Source organism: Castanea sativa, chromosome 5, assembly GCF_040712315.1.
Source record: "Castanea sativa cultivar Marrone di Chiusa Pesio chromosome 5, ASM4071231v1".
In the NCBI taxonomy this organism is placed as follows: Eukaryota; Viridiplantae; Streptophyta; class Magnoliopsida; order Fagales; family Fagaceae; genus Castanea; species Castanea sativa.
This window is the reverse complement of record NC_134017.1, coordinates 55835258-55858405: the sequence shown is the minus strand read 5'-3', so window position 1 is coordinate 55858405 and position 23148 is coordinate 55835258. Positions and strand designations below refer to the sequence as shown.

Below are 23148 nucleotides of genomic sequence, written 5' to 3'. Positions count from 1 at the left end.
GTGCTACCAATAGACTACCAAACAACATGTTACTTATAAGTGGACACTAAATCAATTTATTCTAACACTAGTGGATATTTAAAGTTTTCAAGAACAATAAAAGAAAAAAACATGCAAACACATTTTTTTAATATGCTTTCCGAAAATTGATAGTTATGATAACAAAAATAGTAAATTCAAATTATATTTTAAATTAAAGCGTAAATGCACTTTTAGTTCCTACATTTTGACGTTTTTCCATTTTAGTCTCTACATTTTATTTTGACCACTTTTAGTCTCTAAATCAATTAACGTGTGTTATTTTCTTTCTTTCCATCAGTCAACCGACAGAAATAGCTGAGGTGGCAGCCAAAGACATTAAAATATTATTAAAAATGTCACGTCAGCATCTATTTTTTTAAAAATAATTTGTCAATTTTAACTAAATAAAAAAAAACAGAATTAAAAACAATAAAATCAAATGCCTATGAACACAAGAACACAAACCTAGAAAATCAAACCAAGAACACGAATCAAATGCCAAGGAAATTAAAACACCTTCAAAGATTCAAAACACAAAGAACACAAACCCAAACCCAACCCTCAATCTCTAGCAAACCCAGAACACCACATGAAAAATCCAACCCTCCATACAAACATCAAACCTAGAAACCATCACAACAGCCACAACCCACCATCCCAACCGCCACAACCAAACCCAACTCGGTCTCAACCCCAGCCACCCCGATTTCTACACACCCTAACCCAACCTCAACCCCAGCCACCCCAGCCGGTCTCAACCCACCCACTCCAGCCTAACCTAAACCCAATCCGACCTCTACCCACCCCAACCGGCTCACAACCCACCCACCTCAAAATTGAACTCTAATTAAAATTCAATTTAGAATCTAATTGAATTTAGACTCTTTAATTTTTGCACATAATAATTCACTGAATACACAATAACTTATTATTGAACACATGTTTTGAAAATCCAACCGTTGGATTACATTTTTTATATGACCTTAACATGCATGCCAATTTTCATGTCAATCGGATGTAATTTACCATTTGATCTATGAACTCATCTTTTATACATTATTTTAAACTACTAAAACTTGAATCTAGACAATTGATTGATGACATGGCTATTAATCTTTGATCACTATGGAATTTTGTAAGCATGAAAAATATATGAAGATAATATAATATAATGGTAGATTTGTCAAAATTCACATCGAATTAAAGAAATATAGGGTTGGGTTCAAGTTACACCTGATGTAACTCAAAAAAATGTTACAACACCCAATAACTTATTATTGATTGCATATTTTGGAAATCCAACTGTTGGATTACATATTTTATATATTCTTAACCTGCATGCCAATTTTCATATTAATCAGATGTAATTTACTATTTGATCTATAACTCATCTTTTATGCGTTATTTTAAACTATAAATCTGAATTAAAACAATTGATTGATGACATCACTATTAATCTTTAATCACCTTGAAATTTTGTAATCATGAAAAATATATAAATATAATGTAATCTAACGGTAAATTTGTCAAAATTCACATTGAATTAAGAAATATATGGCTGGGTTCAAGTTACACCTGATATAACTCTAAAAAATGTTACACCACCCAATAAATTATTATTGAATTCATATTTTGGAAATCCAACCGTTGGATTACATTTTCTATATGTTCTTAAAATTCATGCCAATTTTCATGGATATCGGGTGTAATTTACCATTTGATCTTTAAAACTCATCTTTTATGCATTATTTTAAACTAAAAAAACTTGAATTTAGACAATTAATTAATGGCATGCCTATTAATCTTTGCTCACCTTTAAAATTTGTGAACATGAAAAAAATATGAAGGTAATGTAATCTAACGATAGATTTGTCAAAATTCACATTGAATTAAGAAATATAGGTCTGGGTTCAGATAACACCTAGTGTAACTCTAAAAAGTGTTACATCACCCAATAACTTATTATTGAATTCATATTTTAAAAATCCAACCGTTGGATTACATTTTCTATATTCTCTGAACATGCATGCCAATTTTCATGCCAATCGAGTGTAATTTGCCATTTAATCTTTAAACTCATCTTTTAAGCGTTATTTTAACTTACAAAAATTTGAATTTAGACAATTGATCGATGACAAGCCTATTAATCTTTGATCACTTTGAAATTTTGTAAGCATGAAAAATATATAAAAATAATATAATCTAACGGTAGATTTGTCGAAATTCACATTGAATTAAGAAATATAGGTCGTGTTTAGGTTACACTTGATGTAACTCTAAAAAATGTTACACCACCCTATAACTTATTATTGAATTATTATTTTGAAAATCCAACTGTTGGATTACATTTTCTATATGTTCTTAAAATGCATGCCAATTTTTATGCCAATTAGGTGTAATTTGTCATTTAATCTTTAAACTCATCTATTATGCGTTAGTTTAAACTACAAAAACTTAAATTTAGACAATTGATTGATGACATGCCTATTAATTTTTGATCACCTTGAAATTTTGTAAGCATGAAAAACATATGAAGATAATGTAATCTAACGGTAGATTTGTCAAAATTCACATTGAATTAAGAAATATAGGTTTGGGTTCAAATTACATCTGGTGTAACTCTAAAAAGTGTTACACCACCCAATAAATTATTATTGAATTCATATTTTGAAAATCCAACCGTTGGATTACATTTTCTATATATGTTCTTAAAATGCATGCCAATTTTCATGCCAATTAGGTGTAATTTGTCATTTAATCATTAAACTCATCTATTATGCGTTAGTTTAAACTACAAAAACTTAAATTTACACAATTGATCGATGACATGCCTATTAATCTTTGATCACCTTGAAATTTTGTAAGCATGAACAACATATGAAGATAATGTAATCTAACGGTAGATTTGTCAAAATTCATATTGAATTAAGAAATATAGGTCTGGGTTCAAATTACACCTGGTGTAACTCTAAAAAGTGTTACATCACCCAATAAATTATTATTGAATTCATATTTTGAAATCCAACCGTTGGATTACATTTTCTATATGTTCTTAAAATGCATGCCAATTTTCATGCCAATTAGGTGTAATTTGTCATTTAATCTTTAACCTCATCTATTATGCGTTAGTTTAAACTACAAGAACTTAAATTTAGATAATTGATTGATGACATGCCTATTAATTTTTGATCACCTTGAAATTTTGTAAGCATGAAAAACATATGAAGATAATGTAATCTAACGGTAGATTTGTCAAAATTCACATTGAATTAAGAAATATAGGTCTGGGTTCAAATTACACCTTGTGTAACTCTAAAAAGTGTTACACCACCCAATAAATTATTATTGAACTCATATTTTGGAAATCCAACCGTTGGATTACATTTTCTATATGTTCTTAAAATTCATACCAATTTTCATGTTAATTAGGTGTAATTTGTCATTTAATCTTTAAACTCATCTATTATGCGTTAGTTTAAACTACAAAAACTTAAATTTAGACAATTGATTGATGACATGCCTATTAATCTTTGATCACCTTGAAATTTTGTTAGCATGAAAAACATATGAACATAATGTAATCTAATGGTAGATTTGTCAAAATTCACATTGAATTAAGAAATATAGGTATGGGTTCAGATTACACCTGGTGTAACTCTAAAAAGTGTTACACCACCCAATAAATTATTATTGAATTTATATTTTGAAAATCCAACCGTTGGATTACATGTTCTATTTGTTCTTAACATGTATGCCAATTTTCCTGCCAATCGGGTGTAATTTACACATTATTATCCATTTAACTAATTAAATCTAACCCAAACCTAACTCAACCAAATTATTATGGGTAAACTCCAACCCACTCAATTACCCAATTATCAAAATTACCAAATTGCCTCTAAAACTTGCAAATAGCCAAAGTACTCCTAAAATCCTCTAAAATTGCCAAAATGCTCCCTAAGCCTAAAAAATGACCGAAATACCTCTAAAATCATAAAATTACCAAAATACCCCTAAAACTTAAAACATTACCAAAATATCCCCCGAAACTAAAAAAATACCAAAATTCACCCTAAAGCTAAGAAATAATTGAAATACCCTTGGAACCTTCAAAATGACCAAAATACCCCTCGAAACTTAAAAATGACAAAAATACGTCCTAAATCTAAGAAATGACTGAAATACTTCCCAAAATTTAAACATTACCAAAATACCCATGAAACCTAAATATGGCCAAAATACCCTTGAAATATGAAAATTACCAAAATACCCCCCTAAACCTAAAAAATAACCAAAGATACCCTCAAAACCCAATAAAATGACCAAAATACCCCCTAAACCTAAAAAATGACCAAAATAGCCAGAAATTATAAAAATGAGTATTTTTGTCATTTAGGGGTATTTTGGTCATTTTTAGGTTTGAGGGCATTTCGATCATCTTTTAGGTTTAGGGTGTATTTTTATGATCGTATAGGTTTTACGGCCATTTTTTGCATTTTATAGGTTTCAGGGGTATTTTGGTCATTTTTGAAGTTTTTGGGGGTATTTTGGTCATTTTTTTAGGATTAGGAGTATTTTGGTAATTTTAAAGCATTAAGGCTATTTTGGTCAGTTTTTAGGTTTCAAAGCTATTTAGGTTATTTTTTGAGAATGTGGGTGCTATTTTGGTAATTTTTTGTTTTGGGGGTATTTTGGCCAAATTTTAGGTTTCGAGGGGTAATTTTTTAGGTTTTGTGTGTACTTTGGTCATTTTTTAGGATTAGAGTATTTTGGTCATTTATGAGGTATAGGGGATATTTTGGTAATTTTTAGTGATTTTTGAGCATATTTGGTGATTTTGGGGGTATTTTAGTAATTTTATAGGTTATTTTATGGGTATTTTGCTCATTTTAGAGATTTAGAGATATTTTGGTCATTTTAGTGGGTTTTTAGCATAATTGGTGATTTTAGAGATTGTAGGAATATTTTGGTCATTTTAAAGGTTTCATGGGTATTTTGCATATTTTAGAGATTTTGAGGATATATTGGTCATTTTGGTGGATTTTGAGCATATTTGTTGATTTTATAAAAAATTAGCTTTGGGTAGAGTATGGATATCTATGGATAAACAAACCGGGTATATATGGGTATACCCTGCCCATGACAATCCTTAATTATTTGTAAACAATAGGTGACAAACACTTATTTTGTCACCAAAAACACCTCAATCTTAATATTAGATGATGAATTTGGAATTTCATCACCTCTGGTTAGTTTTTGGTTAAACAATAGGTGACAAAAATTTATTTCGTCACCAAAAACACCTACATCCTAATATTGGGTGACGAATTTAAAATTTCGTCACCTCTGGTAAGTTTTTGGTGACGCAAATATTTCGTCACCCTAGGTTTGCCTTTTTTTCATGACCTATAGTGACAAAATAAATATTTCGTCACCAATTTGTACATCTTTGGTGACGAAATATTGATTTCGTCACCAATTGGTACATCTTTGGTGACGAAATATTGATTTCGTCACCAATTTTAATATTTTTATAATATTTGGTGACGAATTCTTCTTTTCCTCACTAAATGTTATCATTTGGTGACGAAATTGTTTATCCTCACTAGATTTCGTCACCATAGCCCACTTTTGTTGTAGTGAGAATTTGCTTTGGGTAGAAATTGAGTGACATAAAGATCACTTTGTTTAAGACCATGTAATTTGCATTACATGTAAATCTAAAAGATAAGAGTATTGGAATTTGCATTACACGAGTGTTGAAGCAGATGCAAGTGATATTTCAAGAGTTTAAATGTCACCCCTTGCCAGCACACTAGATTAATGGAAAAATTATATATTTACTATAGAATCTTAGAAGTTATAGTTGCGTCAAGTAGTTTCACTAGATAAATGGAATTAAATAAGCAAGCTTAACGTTCAATAAAGAACCCATAAAGTGGATATACATATGTTTATTCATATTGTGTATATACATATGTTTATAAATAATAAAAAATAATAAAAATCCATTAAATTGCATATGAGATAGAAGTTTTTCTGTCCATTTTATTGTGTATAAGAGCTTCATCTAATATATTCAGCACTCATTCCTCTGTTGCATTAGTGTAGTCCATTTTGAAACTTGAGTTGAGCAAACTCAAGTTTCAAGTAGATAGCTATTCACGTGGATTGTTTAATTGAAAATACCACATTAAACTATCCACATGAGAAGCTATCTAGTTAGAACTTGAGTTTGTTAGACTTAATTTTCACTTGAAACTCAAGTTTGCTAAACTCAAATTTCAAAAGACATAACTAAATAACTTCAAGTAGTGGTTTATCTGTACTATTTTTTTGCAAAAATTGAATATTTGGCAAAAAAAAGTCTTATTTACTATGGTTTATCTTTTCTTTTTTTATATTAAAATATAACATATATACATGTTTATACATAAAATATTCATCTGTTATATTCATCATTCACTCCTTTGTTTCATTAATTATCCCCACAAACTTAGTGCATTTGGATATTATATACAAATGATCATATGCTAGTGAATACAAATTAAATTGCATCTTTTATTTACTTTAGTTTTTTTTTAATTTAGTATTCATGACCATTTTGATGATGAAACAACTAGGTCACGTAAGCCAGATGGTGATATCAACTTTATCTATGATAATAGAGACTTTGTTAAGTCCATTATCAAATTTCAAATGGAGGTGGAAAATCAACGCATTAAATCTTTGTCATTGTTTTCATTATTGTAATTAGTGGTTTCAGCATGTTTTGAATTTATTTTTTACTCTCCTGTGATAAATCAGTAGCATATGATGTTAAAGGCAATAGTCAAGAAATTAAGGCACACAATAGGTGCTACGAACAATATAATATAAACCATGTACAGTTACAGTCATAAATCGATATGGCTGACTGGTGCTATGAACAATCTTTTAAGGATGATGTACAATTACAGTCATGAAATAATTTCCTTTTTTTTTTGGCTAAAATGATTTACAATCATCAATATATATATAAAAGCAGAGACCTCATGCAGAAATGTATGAGGTTCTGCCACGTGGCGCTTTGTATGAGTACTTTTTCATTTAGCTCTTCACCTCTCATCTTCTTATCAATGATTAGTTTAAGCCATAAATGTAGAAAATTAAAAGATTTGGTTCTACTCCCTTTTTCAACTTTTGAACTCTTCCACTTTTAATTCATTAATTTAATAAATGAAAGGTTTTCTCCATTCAATGTTAATTTTCATGTTCTTTTATATATTTCAGTTTCACAAAATATCAAAAGGCCAAAAGAAAAATAGGACTGGAGAGATAGAGAGACAAAGAGTGGGAAATTAGTGTCAAAAGAGTATGAAATTGCTTTTGGTTTCAGATGCATATGCTCTAAACTCCTTAACAACATTATCAAAGCTTGATACAATGCTTTCACAACATATGGGGTTTCTAAAAGGTATGTGTTTTTTATTTTTATTTATATTTTTGGAAAGTGTTTAATCTTTGTAAGCGATTAAGGTACTCAGATATAAGTAAAATTAAACTTAAGATACGAAATAGTATAAGTTTATATTTCTCTGTTCAATTATTGTTTTTTTTTTTTAATCTCTTCACATGTATATTTAGTTTTAAGAATTAGAAACCTTAAATCTTAGATGTTTAGAATTCAAAAGTTCATGTGTTTTCTTTAAAAAAATAAATAAATACTCCTAAAAAAAGAAAATGAAATAATAAAAAATTTTATATTGGAAACAGTCAAATGTAAAAACTATATACATGTACACGTGATCAAACAAAAAAGGGAATGTAGTGACATTTTTAGAGTCTAATTAATTATTGTTATTTATGGATATATTGTGTTACAATTTTTTTTCATTCATTATTTTAGTGATGTATAATACATAATCGAAATTAATTTTCCAAAAATTATAATACACATGAGTATTATAAAATAACTAATAACGAACACGCGCATCGCGCGGGACATCCACTAGTTGAGAATAATAGATTAGTCAATATAGTAGGCTAATAAATTCAACAAGGATGTGGTGTAAAAGGAGACACCATCCAATATTAACATGCCACATTAGATTTTACAATACTAAGAGACTCATTTTTTAAATAAAAAAATTTGAAGCAAATCAGACTAAAAAGAACAGAGAAAAAACGTGTTTCTCTCAAACTCTCCCCTTAAATCTCTCAGCGTCTATCTCCTCTAAGCAACAATAACAAGAACAAACATAACAGATTTTGTCTTTAAACTCTTATAGGAATCCAACATCATAAAATTTCTTTTTAAATGAGAATATAATTCATTCAAATATCATATCTAAATATATGTTTATGTTAGAAATTATGTTTCCAATTCAATAGAGATTTGCAATAATTAAGTGTGAGTTGCAACTTAATTTTATTTATTTTAATTTATCCATATAAGTTTCAATTTATGGAATTTAATTTAAAATTCATACATTCGGGTATTAAGGTTTAAATAGTCACTTGACTTTGTATGCTACATTTGCGTTCTTTCCATGTTAAATTTCAAAAAACAAATATTTTATAGCTCAAGTTTTAGTATAGCATAAAGATCTTAAATATTTCCTTTTTTTTTTATTCGTTTTTGGTCATGTAACGAATATGTTTGCAAAAATAACATAATAGTAAGAAAAGAAAAAATGTCAATCCAAAAAGCATTCACCCTTAATAGGCTAAGCAGTTTTTGCTCATGCCAGGAGCTTCTGTTGTTTTGAATTTTAGAGAACTAAAAATTATGATTATCTTGAATACAAATTGAGTTAGTTTGGGTAATTTATTTGTTCTTAGGAATAGCAAAAGGGTCCTAAAGTGATAGGACTCAAAACATGTGGACGGATGTAATGGAGAGTTGGGGGCAGTCAACCTCCAAGAGAAAAGATTGGGGATTATGAAGAGAGCATGGAGATCGAGTTGGGGAATTTGCATCGACTTTCATAATGAAGAATAAACACATGCGTGCCTAGTATTTTATCAAACTAAGATCTCGAAAAAAAAAAAAAAAAAAACCAAACACACAAACAAACCTAAAGATTGATTCTTTAACCAACTAACAACTTATTCAACTACTTGTATCAAACAAACTAAATTTCTTGGCTAGCCTTGCACTAGTTTTTTTATCCTAGTCTTATGTCTTGTCCTTTCGCAGCCCACTGGTCCATGTTTCTTGAGAAGAAGAGGGGCCAACAACTAGTGGTATGATTTCATAATAGGGAAGAAATGAGAAGGCTCATGAGAAGTTGGTCTTGTCTAGTCCAAGAAAGGCAAGCCAGATTTGGGGTTGAAACATTGTTGACTAGACACAAATTTTAGAAGGTAAGCACAAGTTGGAAGCATCAATGAATCCAAGATCTCTTGACATTCAAGATCAGGAAGCAAGTGGGTTTTCTAGTAGAGATAACGATTGAAGGTAAGTTTAATGAAGAGAAAATGATGAGCATTTGACAAGGAAGAGAAGAAGAAGGTAATGGAGATGTGGAGGGGTTGATAGCAGAAGAAGGTAAAGAAGAGGCGTCAAAGGCCATGAGTGCTCTAAAAAAATTGCACTGATACCAAATTGAAACAGATGCGAATTTGATTGTAGTAACCTTCTCAGTCTATTGAGTGTTTTGTATCATGTGTTTATAAGAACGATTGCACATTATAAGGAATGTAACAAATAAAGATTACAGGAATTCAAAATATGAATTGGTCAAATGCAAAACAAGGAGATATGGTTAATAATAATTAATAAAGTAAACAATATTGAAAAGAAAAGAAAAGAACAAATTTACTGATCCAACAAGCATAAATTAAATTAGTATTAAACAAACTGATATTATAGAGCAAACTACCAATTATTTACCCAATGTGCCTTGCCCTCTACATTAAAGTCAAACTAAACAACCATTAGTACGTAATTTTTAATTATCATGGCATTATTTTAATAGTACTATACTTTAAAAACCAAACACATTAAGGAGTAACATCACTCAATGTGCCAAGCCAAGTTGGTGGTAGCATCCCAGTCTGCTCATACACAGTCTTTAGCAATGGTGGTAACATGCTATATACCCCAGCAACATCCTTCATTGCCCCATTTGCAACATCTTCACCACCTTTTCCATTAGACCAAACAGAAATCTTGGGCTGCAATCCATTCACTGCCTGTGCATTAATTCTGGCAATTTCTTGGTACATATCCTTGTTGATCATCATGTAGTCCCTTAGTGCAGTGTAATTTCCTCCAAGTTGTTTCAATAGGGTGTTCAAGTAAAAGCCTTCAGCTTGTGCGAGTGCAGTAATTCCTTCAGCCTCTTTCTTCTTTGCATACAGTGCACTATTCGAAGCTTGTTGGCATGCATAGAACTTTGCATCTGCACTTGCCTTCTCTGCCTCAGCAGCTTTCTGCTTCTCATAGAGGGTTGCTTCTGCCGCTTTTTGTTTCTTGTACAGCTCCCAATTTGCCTCTTGGACCTTTATCATCAATGTTTCACATTTATATTAATAAAAAACCAATTGCTTATCATGGGGTTTTGGCTTGTGTACAAGACTTGTAAGATACAAATATAAACATAAAATCATAAAGTGAACCGACTTACTAACGTACTAAAACCAAAGCAACTTGTATTACCATCAAGTATTTTCACCATATATCTTTTTATTATAAGTTAAGAATAATGTACCAACACAAACTATTTTATAATATTTTTACAAACTGTTAATGTATCCAACTTCTTATTAGATTTTATCTAGATTCACTGTTAATATCATATTTTCATTTACTAATACCCACTCACCACATCAGCAATTTTTAAAAAAATTGGTATCTTTAGCATTATTGATAAGTTAAAAGCATGCCTTGTATTTGTGGAAGTAACGTTTTGTATTCCTTATTATCATATAATAATAATGTCAATATTGACATTAGTGAGAGTGATTTACAAATAAATGAAATGAAAATATCGGTCACATTATAATTTAAAGAGGTATACAATTAGGAAAATAACATTATACTATTAATTATTCTATCGAGACAATGATTATGTTAAAGGAATATTACAAAGTCTTTGTTCCTATTAATAATAAGTCTTTATCTTTAAGTAATAAATGCCTTATGCAATGCCCATTTGTTTTTCAATGTAAAATTTTGGTCCATATCCTTTCGCCTACTTGTAATAGTATTCCACCTATTAATAGTAAATCTTATCTTCAGAGTATGTTAAAGGAACTCTTCTGAATTAAGTAGCAAACAACACAAGGAACAAGAAGAAAAATTAACTAGTGTAACTAAACATATTAGTGTCACCATCAAATATACCTTAGTCTCATAATCCACAGCTGCCTTGCTCAGCAATTGGCCCCTGAGTTTCTCAGTCTCAGTCAAAACTTTCTTCTTCTCCACCTCAGTTTGCAACTCAACCTCCCTTAAGGTCACTGCCTTGGTGGATTCCACCTCTGCAAGCTGAGACGCCTGAGACCACCCGGCATTTTTCGTGGCCAGCTCAGCCTTGTACTCGGCCAACTCAGCTTCTTTCCTGTTCTTAAACAGTTCCACTTCAGTCTTGACCCTAATTTCTTCCTTCTGGGCCTCTCCTTGCCTTTGAGTCATTATCATCTTGGTCTCTGCATTAATTTTGGCTGCATTTTGTGAGGTTTGGCCTTCCCTCTCCTTTGCTCCGATCTCACCCTTCTTCTTAGCCTCAGCGACATCAATCTATAACATATATATGACAACATTTTATCAATTTTGTTGTTAGTGACAAAAAATAGAATAGTTAATTGATGAACATGCTAATTTATGTATAAAAAAACAGTATTTATATATACATATCATTGTGAAGTTAAAGAAAAAAATTAAAAATTTTCCACATATCATTGTGAGGATTATAGATTATGAACATAAAAGTTGTAACTGAATTTACAATCTAATAATAATATAAAAAAAATAAAAAAAAAATAGAACTGTAATTTTACTTACAAATCCAAAGATTAAAGAATATATATATATATATATATATATATGTGTGTGTGTGTGTGTGTGTGTGTGTGTGTGTGTGTGTGAAGATAATAATGACAAAAATTAAGAAGTTTTATTCTATCACCGTTGAGAATTATAGATTATGAACATAAATTTAGAACCAAACGAACAAAATGATGATAATAATAATAATAATAAATTAATAATTTAGAATTGCATTTTCACATAAATACCCATATTAAAATGAAAGAACATATATGTGTGTGCGTGTAGAATTGTAGCCAAAAAATGTGGCAAAATCAAAACAAAATTTGTATACCTTAGCTTGATTGGCAGCTTCCATCTGGGTTTTCTGGCCAAGGTATGAGAAATACTCATGGCCAGGCAAATCCACAAGTTGTTTGACATTGGCATTGTAGATGAGAAGGCCAAACTGATCGAGCTCAAGTTGAACTTTTCCAAAAACTTCTTTCTTGAACTCCTTGGTACCCTTAAATACCTCTTCCATGGTCATAGAGGCAGCAAGCACACGAGTCTCTCCCTCAATGACACCTTGAACAAGTTCTTTGACGTGGTTGGAGAGCTTGTCATGTGGAGAAATGAGCTTTGCGTAGAGGAGGAGGCTGTCCATGTCAGTGACACGAGGGCCGATTGTGAAGACTGCTGGGAGAATGAAAGGGAGTTTCTCAGCAGACATGGCTTGAACCTCGAAGGTGTAGTTGACAGGAGACACGTCGAACTTGGTGCACTTCTGCCCTGGAAATATCCATTCCTTCTTGGCTAGCTTTATGTCAGGGATGCCCCACCCTGTGATGGCTAAGTACTCTGAAGGACCAGCCGTTTTCCACTTCATGTTGCTCTAGTACAGGAGTTTGTGTCACAGAGAGATTGAGACTGAGAAAGAGAGAGCTGGGGCTTATAGCTAGAAGGCTTTTCACTTTTGTGAGAGAGAGAGAGAGAGAGAGAGAGAGAGAAAAAACTAGGTGTATATATATATATATATATATATAGAGGAGGCTTTTGTTGTCTTGATAGAATAATGTAGGGTGAGGTTGAAATGTATGGAAAACTCTAAGGACAAACATATCACAATATGCTTCGAGTATCAATATATGATTGGTGTATCTAAATCTTACTTTTCCACGAAGTTTCCGTGTTGGTCACATATGTAAGTATCACATTTCAATCACAAGTGTAAGGATTTAGGTGTGTTCCATATAAAATATTTGTATGGGTGTGTGAGAGATGAAATGAATGATTTAATGTGCAAGTGTCTTATTAATGAATTTAGATCAATCAATTATGATGTAAAAAGGTTTCTCAAAATAAGAAAAAATATGATGTAAAAAATAAGATTGAAAAGAATTTGTATTAATTTGGCTAAGTGATTGCGTAGCAAACAAGTAAAAGATTAAAAATATTAAAAATACTCACACGACAAAATTCTACTTGTTACTATAACAAGTCAAATGAATACCTATAGTATAATTCTTTGGTCTCTCTCACTAAAGGTTTGTTTGGAATCCGCTTATCTTACTAAAATTAAAAACTTTTTACTAAAATTATTATAGATAAAGGTAAAAATTAGCTGAAATAATATAATACCCATGAATAGTACCAAAAGATGCAATGGGCCCATGAATAGTAGCAAAAATATAAGCTGAATATTAAAATAAGATGAAGCCAAACACACACTAAAGAAACTAAGGGTCCGTTTATAATCCCCTTATTCTGCTGAAACTAAAAACTTTTTGCTGAAAGTATTGTAAATAAAGGTAAAAGTTAATTAAAATAGTATAGTAGAATTTATGAATAGTATCAAAAAATGCAGTGGAACCCATGAATAATAGCAAAAATAAATTGAATAGTAAAATAAGTTGACAAAAATAATTTTTGCTAAACAGACACTAATTCTTCTTCAAACGGACTCAGCCATTCAACCACTTCAATGACAGGTTCTCAGAAGAAATAGAAAAGTTATTTGATTTACTTGTTTAGAGGTTTGATTGATCACAACTATATTTGTGATTTTACTTTTCTTTCTTTCTTTTTTACTAAAATATTGTAAATGATTCTTATCTTTATTTGAACTTCGTATTAGCATTTTTAATTAAATTAGTATTTTAAACTTTAAATAATGATTTCATATTACCTTTTCAAATGTTATAGATTGAATTACTTAATGCATCTAGCAACTTAATGCTCTTTTCAAATGCTCAGCACTAGCTACCAATACCATCTAAAACTAGCGAGAAAGCGTGTAACATCAATGCATGAAGCAGGAAAATGGAAATTCATAATTATATATAAAGTTTGTTTCAGCTTTCAACACAATGAGTCAAATGAGGAAGAAAGTTTGCCGAAATTACCAGCCGGCACACATTTCTACATATGTCATTGTGACCTGGACAAATTCAAAAGGAAAAAAGTGCAAATGGGTAACTCTAAGAATCAATTGGCTTTAACTCTTTAGGCCTTGCTCAATACTCAATACTTCAACTCTTTAGGCCTTGCTCAATACTCAATATAAACTGCATCCGATCTTTTGTAGACTTATGAGATAGGATATTTTAACCATTCAATTAGTTTACACCAATGCAATAAAGTTACTCATGATAATAATATAATATATATATCAAGCTCCGAAAAATACCAAACTTGTCTTTGTTTTGTTTGATGTGTATGTGTACTAGTTGAATTGGTACAGATTTTGATCTTAGCCTATTCCTAATATGAATTAAGAGGCTTTCTCAACACTATTGATGTCACTGAAGGAATATTTCATTTGCTGCTTCATGCCAGAATGCACATAATATCTCTCCTATTTATTTTGGGTAATTAAGACCCACTTTGTTTTTTTTTTTTTTTATCTAAGATAAGACCCACTTTGTTTTACTAGCTAGGAGTTGGGATATATGGGAAATGCATTGATTGTGAACTCAAAAGTCACGAATGCATTATGGGTTTCACCTAAAATTATTCTAGGTGTTCCGGAAACATAGAAGTATAACATGTTACTTCCATCATGAATCATGTAATTGTAGGATAGTAATTTAGGTGTTAATGCATACAGCATACAGGGGAAAAACTATATTTATAAAATCTCTCTGATGGCAAGTAACAAGTAGATTCTAGTTGATTCTTTAAAAAAAAAAAATATATATATATATATATATATATACACTAGATCCCAATTTATATTTTTAAGAGTTAGCCTCTCGAGGACAAACTTTCTCCTGGAAAGTATGTTTAACATGTTGTGGGTCCATATGTCAATCTCACAAATGTCTTATACGTTTGGATCATACAAGAATTTCTTTCCATCCCCCCCTCCTTACGCAATCCCAACTCTTGTTGTGGACCCCACATGTCAGTCGCACAAATATCTTATACGCCTAACTCATACAAGAATTTCTCCACCCTTTCTCACCTCCTTCAATTGTACTACAAGACTCATGCAATAAAACTGACAATTTTGAAGATAGAAAATTTTGCACTACAATGGGTCCAATTGGTATTCGTAACTAATATTAGTTATTTTCAAAGTTCCAAATACATTATTTGACATTTTTGACACAAATGTGAAATCAAAAAAGATTCCTTTATTCATGAGGTTCAATATGACAACACAACTCCCATAGATTTTTTCAAACTTAGATATTTGAGATTTTATAAATGTTTTTAAGAGACATGGCCACATTAATGCATGAAGCAATAAATCCTTATCTTAATTACTACTTGTATATGTATGTCTGTTTCTACACAATGCTCAATCACAATGATGAAGAAAGTGATCCGAAATTCATTTGCAGCTAGCCTGTGTGTGGAGTGTGGTACATGGTATACATTTCTACATTTGTCCTTTGACAAATTCATAAAAGAAAAAAAGGGCCAATCGATAACTCTAGGAATTAATGGAATTTTCCTGGCTTAAACGCTTCAGGTCTGCCAATTCTTTGAATTTCAACACGTAAGAAACTTGCATAAGATTTTTGTAGACTTATTGGACTTATGTGATACGATATTTTAACCATTCAACTAGTTTAAGCCAAATGCAATAAAAGAGATAGAGAGTGAGCAATTTAATTTTAGTACATGAAATATTCACCTAAATGGCTAATAAAAATGGTCACAAGCTGGATTTGCCATTTTGGTAGAAGTGGGCTCATATCAATTATCATATGCCCCATGCTTGCAAATAATTCACAATGGTGAACTTCAAATTCGCAGGTCTAATGAACCAAACAAAAAATAATTTTTATTTTTTGAGTTTGGAATTAGGTGCCAACTGACAAATAAGACACGAGAATATAATATTATTTATTATTTATATAATAGAATGTAGGGTAGCTTTTAACTTTAGAGTCAGGGAAATTTAGTACATCTTGATAGATAATAATTTTATTGATAGTCTTTAACATAACTTTAGTGTCTCTTTTTTGTTAACATTGAACAAACATAAATTTTATTCTCGTGTATTAATTTATTCTTGAATCTTTATATTATCAGATTAGTCCAACATAATAAGTTTGTAAACGTTAATAACCGTAATTTAAAAAAAATATCCACTAAAATTTAAATAATTTTCAAAAATATTACACGAGTTAGAAAAAAAGAGATAATATAATCAATACTTCAAGTACGTGGCATAATTGCTAAACAAACACATAATTTCAAATTTATAGAAAAATTTATTTTCTATTTTGAGAGAAGACTAATTACAATGGAACTATAAATATATTAATTATAATAAAAATTAAAAATTATTTATTTTATTGATATATGCAACCACATCTAATTTTTTAAAAAGCTAAAATCTTAAGGAAGAAATCGTAGCTACTATCAATATTTGGAATAAATATTATTAGCTTTTATTACAAACAACAAAACTTAGTGTAGCCAAGTAGTTGATACTTAACTTAACTCACCCAATTTGAGAGGTTCAAAATTTCAAGTTCCTCTTTTTACTGTTCGGCAATTGCCACAATTCATTTTTTCTTTCTCTCTGTCACGTTATGTCTCTCTTTTCTCTCTTACTTTTTCTTAGAATTTCGACAATGACATTACCAAAATTCGCACCTCTCCTCATTTTCTCAAATAAGTTTGAAACAGTGCCCATATCACAAATTAACATCATTTCATATAATATTGAAGACAAATGCTCATAATCTAAGGTAATTGAATTGGTATAATTAGACAAATAAACTATTTCCACCCTTAGGATGCTTTTTTTTTGGCTGGACCATGGCACTGTTCATGGACCAGCCAAGTGCTAAAAACGGGTGAACAGTAATTTGTAGCAATAAAAAATATTTTGTTACAGTGTTTTCATTAATAAATTTTCAATTTTCAGCGGTATCTAAATGTACACTTATTATATTTTCTTCCATATAGGGGATTGCGTAGCAAGTACTTTAATTAATTTCCCTGCTTCCTTGTCAAACATCACAAAATTACACTTTATAATATTAATATGTCTCCAACTTGCATTTTAAGCTTGAATCTTAAAAGTATAATTTTTTTTCCAGAATAAAGGGAAGGACAACCGAAGTTGGTTCTTGACTATTGGTTGATTAGTTTGGTGGGTGGGTGGTGGCGGGGGAATATTCGTCACGATCTTAAGTTTACCAACCAAAACAGTGTCCTATCAAAAAACAAAAACAAAAACAGTGTCAGATTCGGTGCACGGGCTCCTTGAACGCTGCATTGACTCCCCCAATTGGCGGTCTGGGTTCATGAATTCTCAAATCCTTCTGGAGTCTAGGGTTGAAGCTAGTATTCCAAGGATGAATGGTAATGGGGCCCTTCCCCTTGGTTTGCAGCCGATCATCTTCTAAGCGTTTATACTCCTCAATACGTTTCATCGACTGCCTCATGTCCTCGGGAGGCCTCAAGGTCAATGATTCCCTCAATCCGGACTCCTCTGGTAACCCCATCCAAAAGGTGCTCGCCGCAATCTTTTTGTTGCCCCCGCCAATCTCGTTGTACAACTCCCAGTATCGATTGGCATAGTTGCGAAGGGTTTCTCCATCCCCCATTTTCATTGATAGTAACGCGCCTACAAGCTACGGGACCCGGCTGCAGGTTATGAACCGAACTCCGAACTCCTGAATCAGTTCTGAAAAACTATGGACTGAACCTTTCTTCAATCCGTTGAACCACCTTAAAGCAGTAGGGCCGAGGCTCGAGGGGAAAACCTTACACATCAAAGTGTCATTATGAGCATGCAAAGACATCATTTGAATATAGTGACTTACATGTTCCACGGGTCCGTCTTTCCAGTGTAAGAGCTGAACGGAGGTCTTGTGAATTTGGTCGGCATGGGCGCGCCCTCGATGTCCCTCGAGAATGGGGACCGAGCGGCTTGGTGTAACGCTCTGCTCATAGCATCCATGGTCACGTTTCGTGGCTGCCCCCCATCCGGGGAAGTTGACTCTCGGTCCGCATATTCTCGTGAATGCTCGCGTCTTCTTCAAGACCCGGATGCACGGGATCCTGTCGCATGGAGATTCCCCACGCTAGCCGACCTTTCCCTTTACTCCTCATGATCCCTTCTCCTGCGTCTACCCCGCGCTTGCAATTCCAAATCCCTCACCGCCTGACATAGGCGCTCGAGTTCTTGGTCCCTCTACTCAAGCTCCCTGTCCCTTCTGCCGAGGCGACTGCGACCTGAGGCGTCAGACATTGTCCGAAGGGTTTAGTACGATCCTTCCCCTGGCCCTGACTCCTCGGCTTCATCATGCCTTCTGGCTTCCTGCCTCTTTTGCCTTCACTCTCGCCATGTAGATCCCCGTGATGACTCTCCAGACCCGCTCTCTGCATGACTTCCATGTCTACTTCCAGATATTCTTCTGCACGCGCATAGACAGCACCACAACTACGTAGGATTTTCCACAGATGGCGCCAATTGTGCGCACCCAAATACGATTAATGGGCCTAAGAGTTATTTGGGCTCACAATCTATTTGTATGGTGGGCTTTTGGATTTCCTTCTATGAGTGATGCTGTGCTTGGCTTGCCCACTCCTGTAGCTGACCTCTAACTCTAATACTTTCCTTTCTTTTCCTAGGCGATGACTCTTTAGTTTTGCCACTTTTTTCCCATAATTGCCAACCCTTTCAACTGAGTTCCCCTTGCCTATTTATAGCGAAAATTAGTGGGGTGATCATCATCATTCCCCTGTTGGGTGAAATGAGAGGTCCAATACCTTTTCCCCTAGGTGAAGGTTTAATGGTGAGTGGGGAAGGTGGCAGTGGCATTGGAACTGGCACCACCGCTGGATTTGATGCTCGGTAAGGGCGTTCCCTAGGCAATGGAAGGGAGGTCCAATACCGTTTCGCCTAAGTAGATGTTTGGTGACGGGAGGGAGAAAACGATAGTGGCATTGGGACCAGCCCCGCCCGTAAGTTATGTGCTCGGCAGGGGCACGCCACAGGCTACTCCGAGCACTTCGAGCTCAAAACCGCTCAGACGGCATATGCGTTACCATGTGATCAGTGCAGGGCTCTTATACGCGTTAGTCTTTATAGGCCTCAAGGTGATTAGGCTTGACGGGGGGTGAGGCCCGTACATCATTCAAACGTGAAACAAGTGTGCAAAGAAGTGGCCATATGACGATATGCCCAGTCCTTGTCTTAGGGTGAAGTCCTGATTAGATATATGTATGATCTATGTTTACTATGTTCTAATATTGTTCTTCAATATTAGACTTTGAATAAGTATAAAAAAACACTTGTTCATTGGCGGCTCTAGAATTGTTTTCTACGGGTGTTAATAGTGTCAAAACTAGAAATTTGTTGTGAGAGGAATAAAAATAAAATGATTATTTTTTTGTATGTACAACTTTCATATTATATAAAATAATCTAAAATAGTATTCTAATTACAATTTAGTACACAAACTGTATTGTACAATAGTCTAAAAAATTATTAATAGTTTAAAGATCGATAAGACAACAACCATTGAATGCATAAATAAATATAATTAAATAACTAATTAAACATTTTTGTCAAATTAATAATAATTTATTATATTTATATGTACTAACAATTATAATAAAAAAATGATAAAGAAGAATAGTAACACATATAAGATTTGGTTTGGGAGTTAATGTGAAATTAAGAAAAAAAATAGTAATTGATATAAGTTTTTTGCTTTAAAAGTGTATGGCTTTTTAACCATACCCATGGTGATTCTCTTGGGATTAATTGGAGCAAGCATTAAAAGACTTCTTGGACTTGGAAATCTATAAAGCACGTATCAACCTACTTGATTAGATAGAAAGAAAACATAAAGAGAATGAGGAAAAAAATAACAGATATAGATACAAATAGGTTTGTTGTAGAGGTGGTGTAATTTTTTTTAATTACTAAAAGTGGTGTAATTTTTTGCTGATGAGAAAGAAAAGTGTAAGGAAAATAGTTTTATTCACCATAAAGTAAGTCAAAGTTAAATAAGGTTTATTTATTTATTTTAAAACGAATGAGCAATTTTAAGAATAGTGTTATTACACAACACCTTCGTAACAAAATTTAGATGACAAGTTGTTAAAGGTATGTAAAAAAAGTGATAAAAATTGTGGGTCTAGATAAAATCAATTACAACTTGCCACTTAACCTTTATTTTAAAATTATTATGAAAATATTGTAAAAGTAGCACTAAATTGAGCATATTCAAGCATATTTCAGCTAGATTTAAACAAATTTATGTTCAGGGTGTTCAAAATTTTATTTTTAGGGGTCAAAACAAAACAAAAATTAAAAATTTTATATATAATTTTTTTTTTTTTTTTTTTTGCCTAAGTCAAGGGGTTCATATGAGGCTGGCAGTAAAGCTGCCCCTGCACTTGTTCCACAATTATTTTTTTTTTGCAATCATCAACATATATATATATATATATATATATATATATATATATATATATATAAAATTAGAAACCTCAAGTGGGAACTAAGTGGCACATTCTATGCAAAGAGAATTAAAATATTCTCAAGTGCCACATAAAAGATAAGAACAAATTAAATATTGACTTTTTATTTTATTTGGTTCAATGTTTCAAGACTTTTAAAGAATAAATATTCTTTGTATCATTTGATTCAATGTTTCAAGACTTTTCATCTCCCACACATACACACAAAACTCTTTACATTTTAATTCACCATTTCCACCCCTTGCACTTCTACCCCTTTATATATATCTATCCATAGTCTTTCATGTCATCCCATATCAAATATATACAGACCAAAAACAATGTCATTTACCTTTAATCTTTCGATACCTGGCACTAATATTGTTGTTTCATCTAAGTCTAACCCGTATGAGTTGGCTAAAACTAAAGAAGAAAGGTTTGCATTTTATATTGAGTAATAACGACAATTAAGATTTTAATATTAAGGTCGAACGTTGTGGATGTGTGTGCAAAAAAAATTTATGATGAACTCAATACTAATAAAATTCTATAACAATTATGCTATAAAATCATCTTATATAAAATATTACAACATTATCCGTGCATCGCACAGGTAACTTACTAGTTTATTATAAAGTTGTAGGTTTTGAGTGAGAAAATAAAATAAGGAAAAGCATGTTATACACTTGTGTGGATGAACACAAATATGTAATAGATATTAACAAAAAAATAATAATGGTAAATTTATATGAAAGTAATTGAACTGGTGCACCACTCACAACTTATGATGTAAACAAGTTAGACGGGGAAAAAGTTCTGTCAAAGTCATTTAGCTTTACTATTATGGGAAATGTGATTTGCTTAGTGACTCCTCTGGCTTGCCAAAAGGGTTAGTTTGGGCTTGACCCACCAACTCTTGACTAAGATGGAGTCAGACTTTCCTAATAAATAACATTTTATTATTATATGGTTGTACGTAAACTTGTTATAAGGTGAATATGAATTTCAACATTGTAGTAAGAGAGCCTACACCACCTTCTTTTAGAGGACTCTGTTATGCTAAAACCGAAAATAATTCTCATCCAAAAAAAAAAAAAAAAACCGAAAATAATTTTATTTATTTTTTCGCTTATGGTAATTAGCAATTATGAGTGATTGTGATAAATTTAAAATTTTATTTTATCTATAAAAAAATGAGTCGAGATTGAAAATGAGTCTTGTCGCTCATGTGCTAGTAGCATGCGTATTAGCATGAAAAGGTGAACTTTTGACCTCCATTTTAAATTTAGATGTGTCTTACGCTCTTCCACTCATTGGATTTTCGTCATGTAGACAATGTCTTTATTAGAGCAACCACACCAGATCAGCTAAAAATTTCATCTATTTTACACAAAAAACCTCCTTTTAAAATTTTACACATTCATTTTTACAAATCACCCACATCAGTTCATCTATCCTACTACCTCTATTAATTAAATAATAATTTTCTCACTTTTTTTAATTATATCTCTCAACTAACACGCGCGCGCCTACTGTTTATTTTTTTTGGTGATTCTTCTCTTCATTTCTGATTCATGTCTCTCTCTCTCTCCTTCTCTTCATTTCTCTTTCTCTCTCTCTCTCTACCCATCTTCCAACTCCGATCTCCGATCTCGCACCGCCGAGCCCAGCGGCGATCTCCGATCCACGCCGAGCCCAGCGCGATCTCCGATCCTCGCACCGTCGAGCCCAGCGCGATCTCCGATCCTCGCACCGCCGAGCCCAACGCGATCTCCGATCCACGCCGAGCCCAGCGGCGATCTCCGATCCACGCCGAGCCCAGCGCGATCTCCGATCCTCGCACCGCCGAGCCCAATACGATCTCCGATCCTCGCACCGCCGAGCCCGGCCGGCGATCTCCGATCCACGCCGAGCCCAAGCGCGATCTCCGATCCTCGCACCGCCGAGCCCAAGGCGATCTCCGATCCTCGCACCGCGAGCCGGCCGGCGATCTCCGATCCACGCCGAGCCCAGCGCGATCTCCGATCCTCGCACCGCCGAGCCCCGGCGGCGATCTCCGATCCACGCCGAGCCCCGGCGCGATCTCCGATCCACGCCTAGCCCAAGCCGTGATCTCCGATTCACGCACCACCGATCCTGCCGGCTCCGATCCGCGGCCTCAAGCCCAGGACCAAAGTTTGTGTATCTCGTGTTTTTTTTTTTTGGGAGCAAATGTATGTCTGAGTTTG

At 32.9% G+C, this 23148-nt stretch overlaps 1 protein-coding gene across 1 annotated transcript; it reads right to left on the bottom strand.

Annotated features, from left to right (window-relative positions):
* Positions 1–9880: 9880 nt before the first annotated feature.
* On the bottom strand, positions 9881–12976 carry LOC142634468 (flotillin-like protein 3). The gene is made up of 3 exons (XM_075808756.1): positions 12333–12976; positions 11354–11749; positions 9881–10509 (listed from the first exon to the last, which is right to left on the bottom strand). The coding sequence occupies exons 1-3, from the start codon at positions 12864–12866 to the stop codon at positions 10009–10011; spliced, it is 1431 nt and encodes a 476-aa protein (XP_075664871.1). The 5' UTR covers positions 12867–12976; the 3' UTR covers positions 9881–10008.
* Between the last annotated feature and the right edge of the window lie 10172 nt (positions 12977–23148).

Excerpts from the sequence above, each read along its gene's own strand:
- LOC142634468 (XM_075808756.1), bottom strand. The coding sequence starts at position 12,866 with ATGAAGTGGAAAACGGCTGGTCCTTCAGAGTACTTAGCCATCACAGGG. Across the intron at positions 11,750-12,332 it reads AAGCTGCCAATCAAGCTAAG|ATTGATGTCGCTGAGGCTAA; the intron begins GTATACAAATTT and ends TATATGTTATAG. Across the intron at positions 10,510-11,353 it reads CTGTGGATTATGAGACTAAG|GTCCAAGAGGCAAATTGGGA; the intron begins GTATATTTGATG and ends TTGATGATAAAG.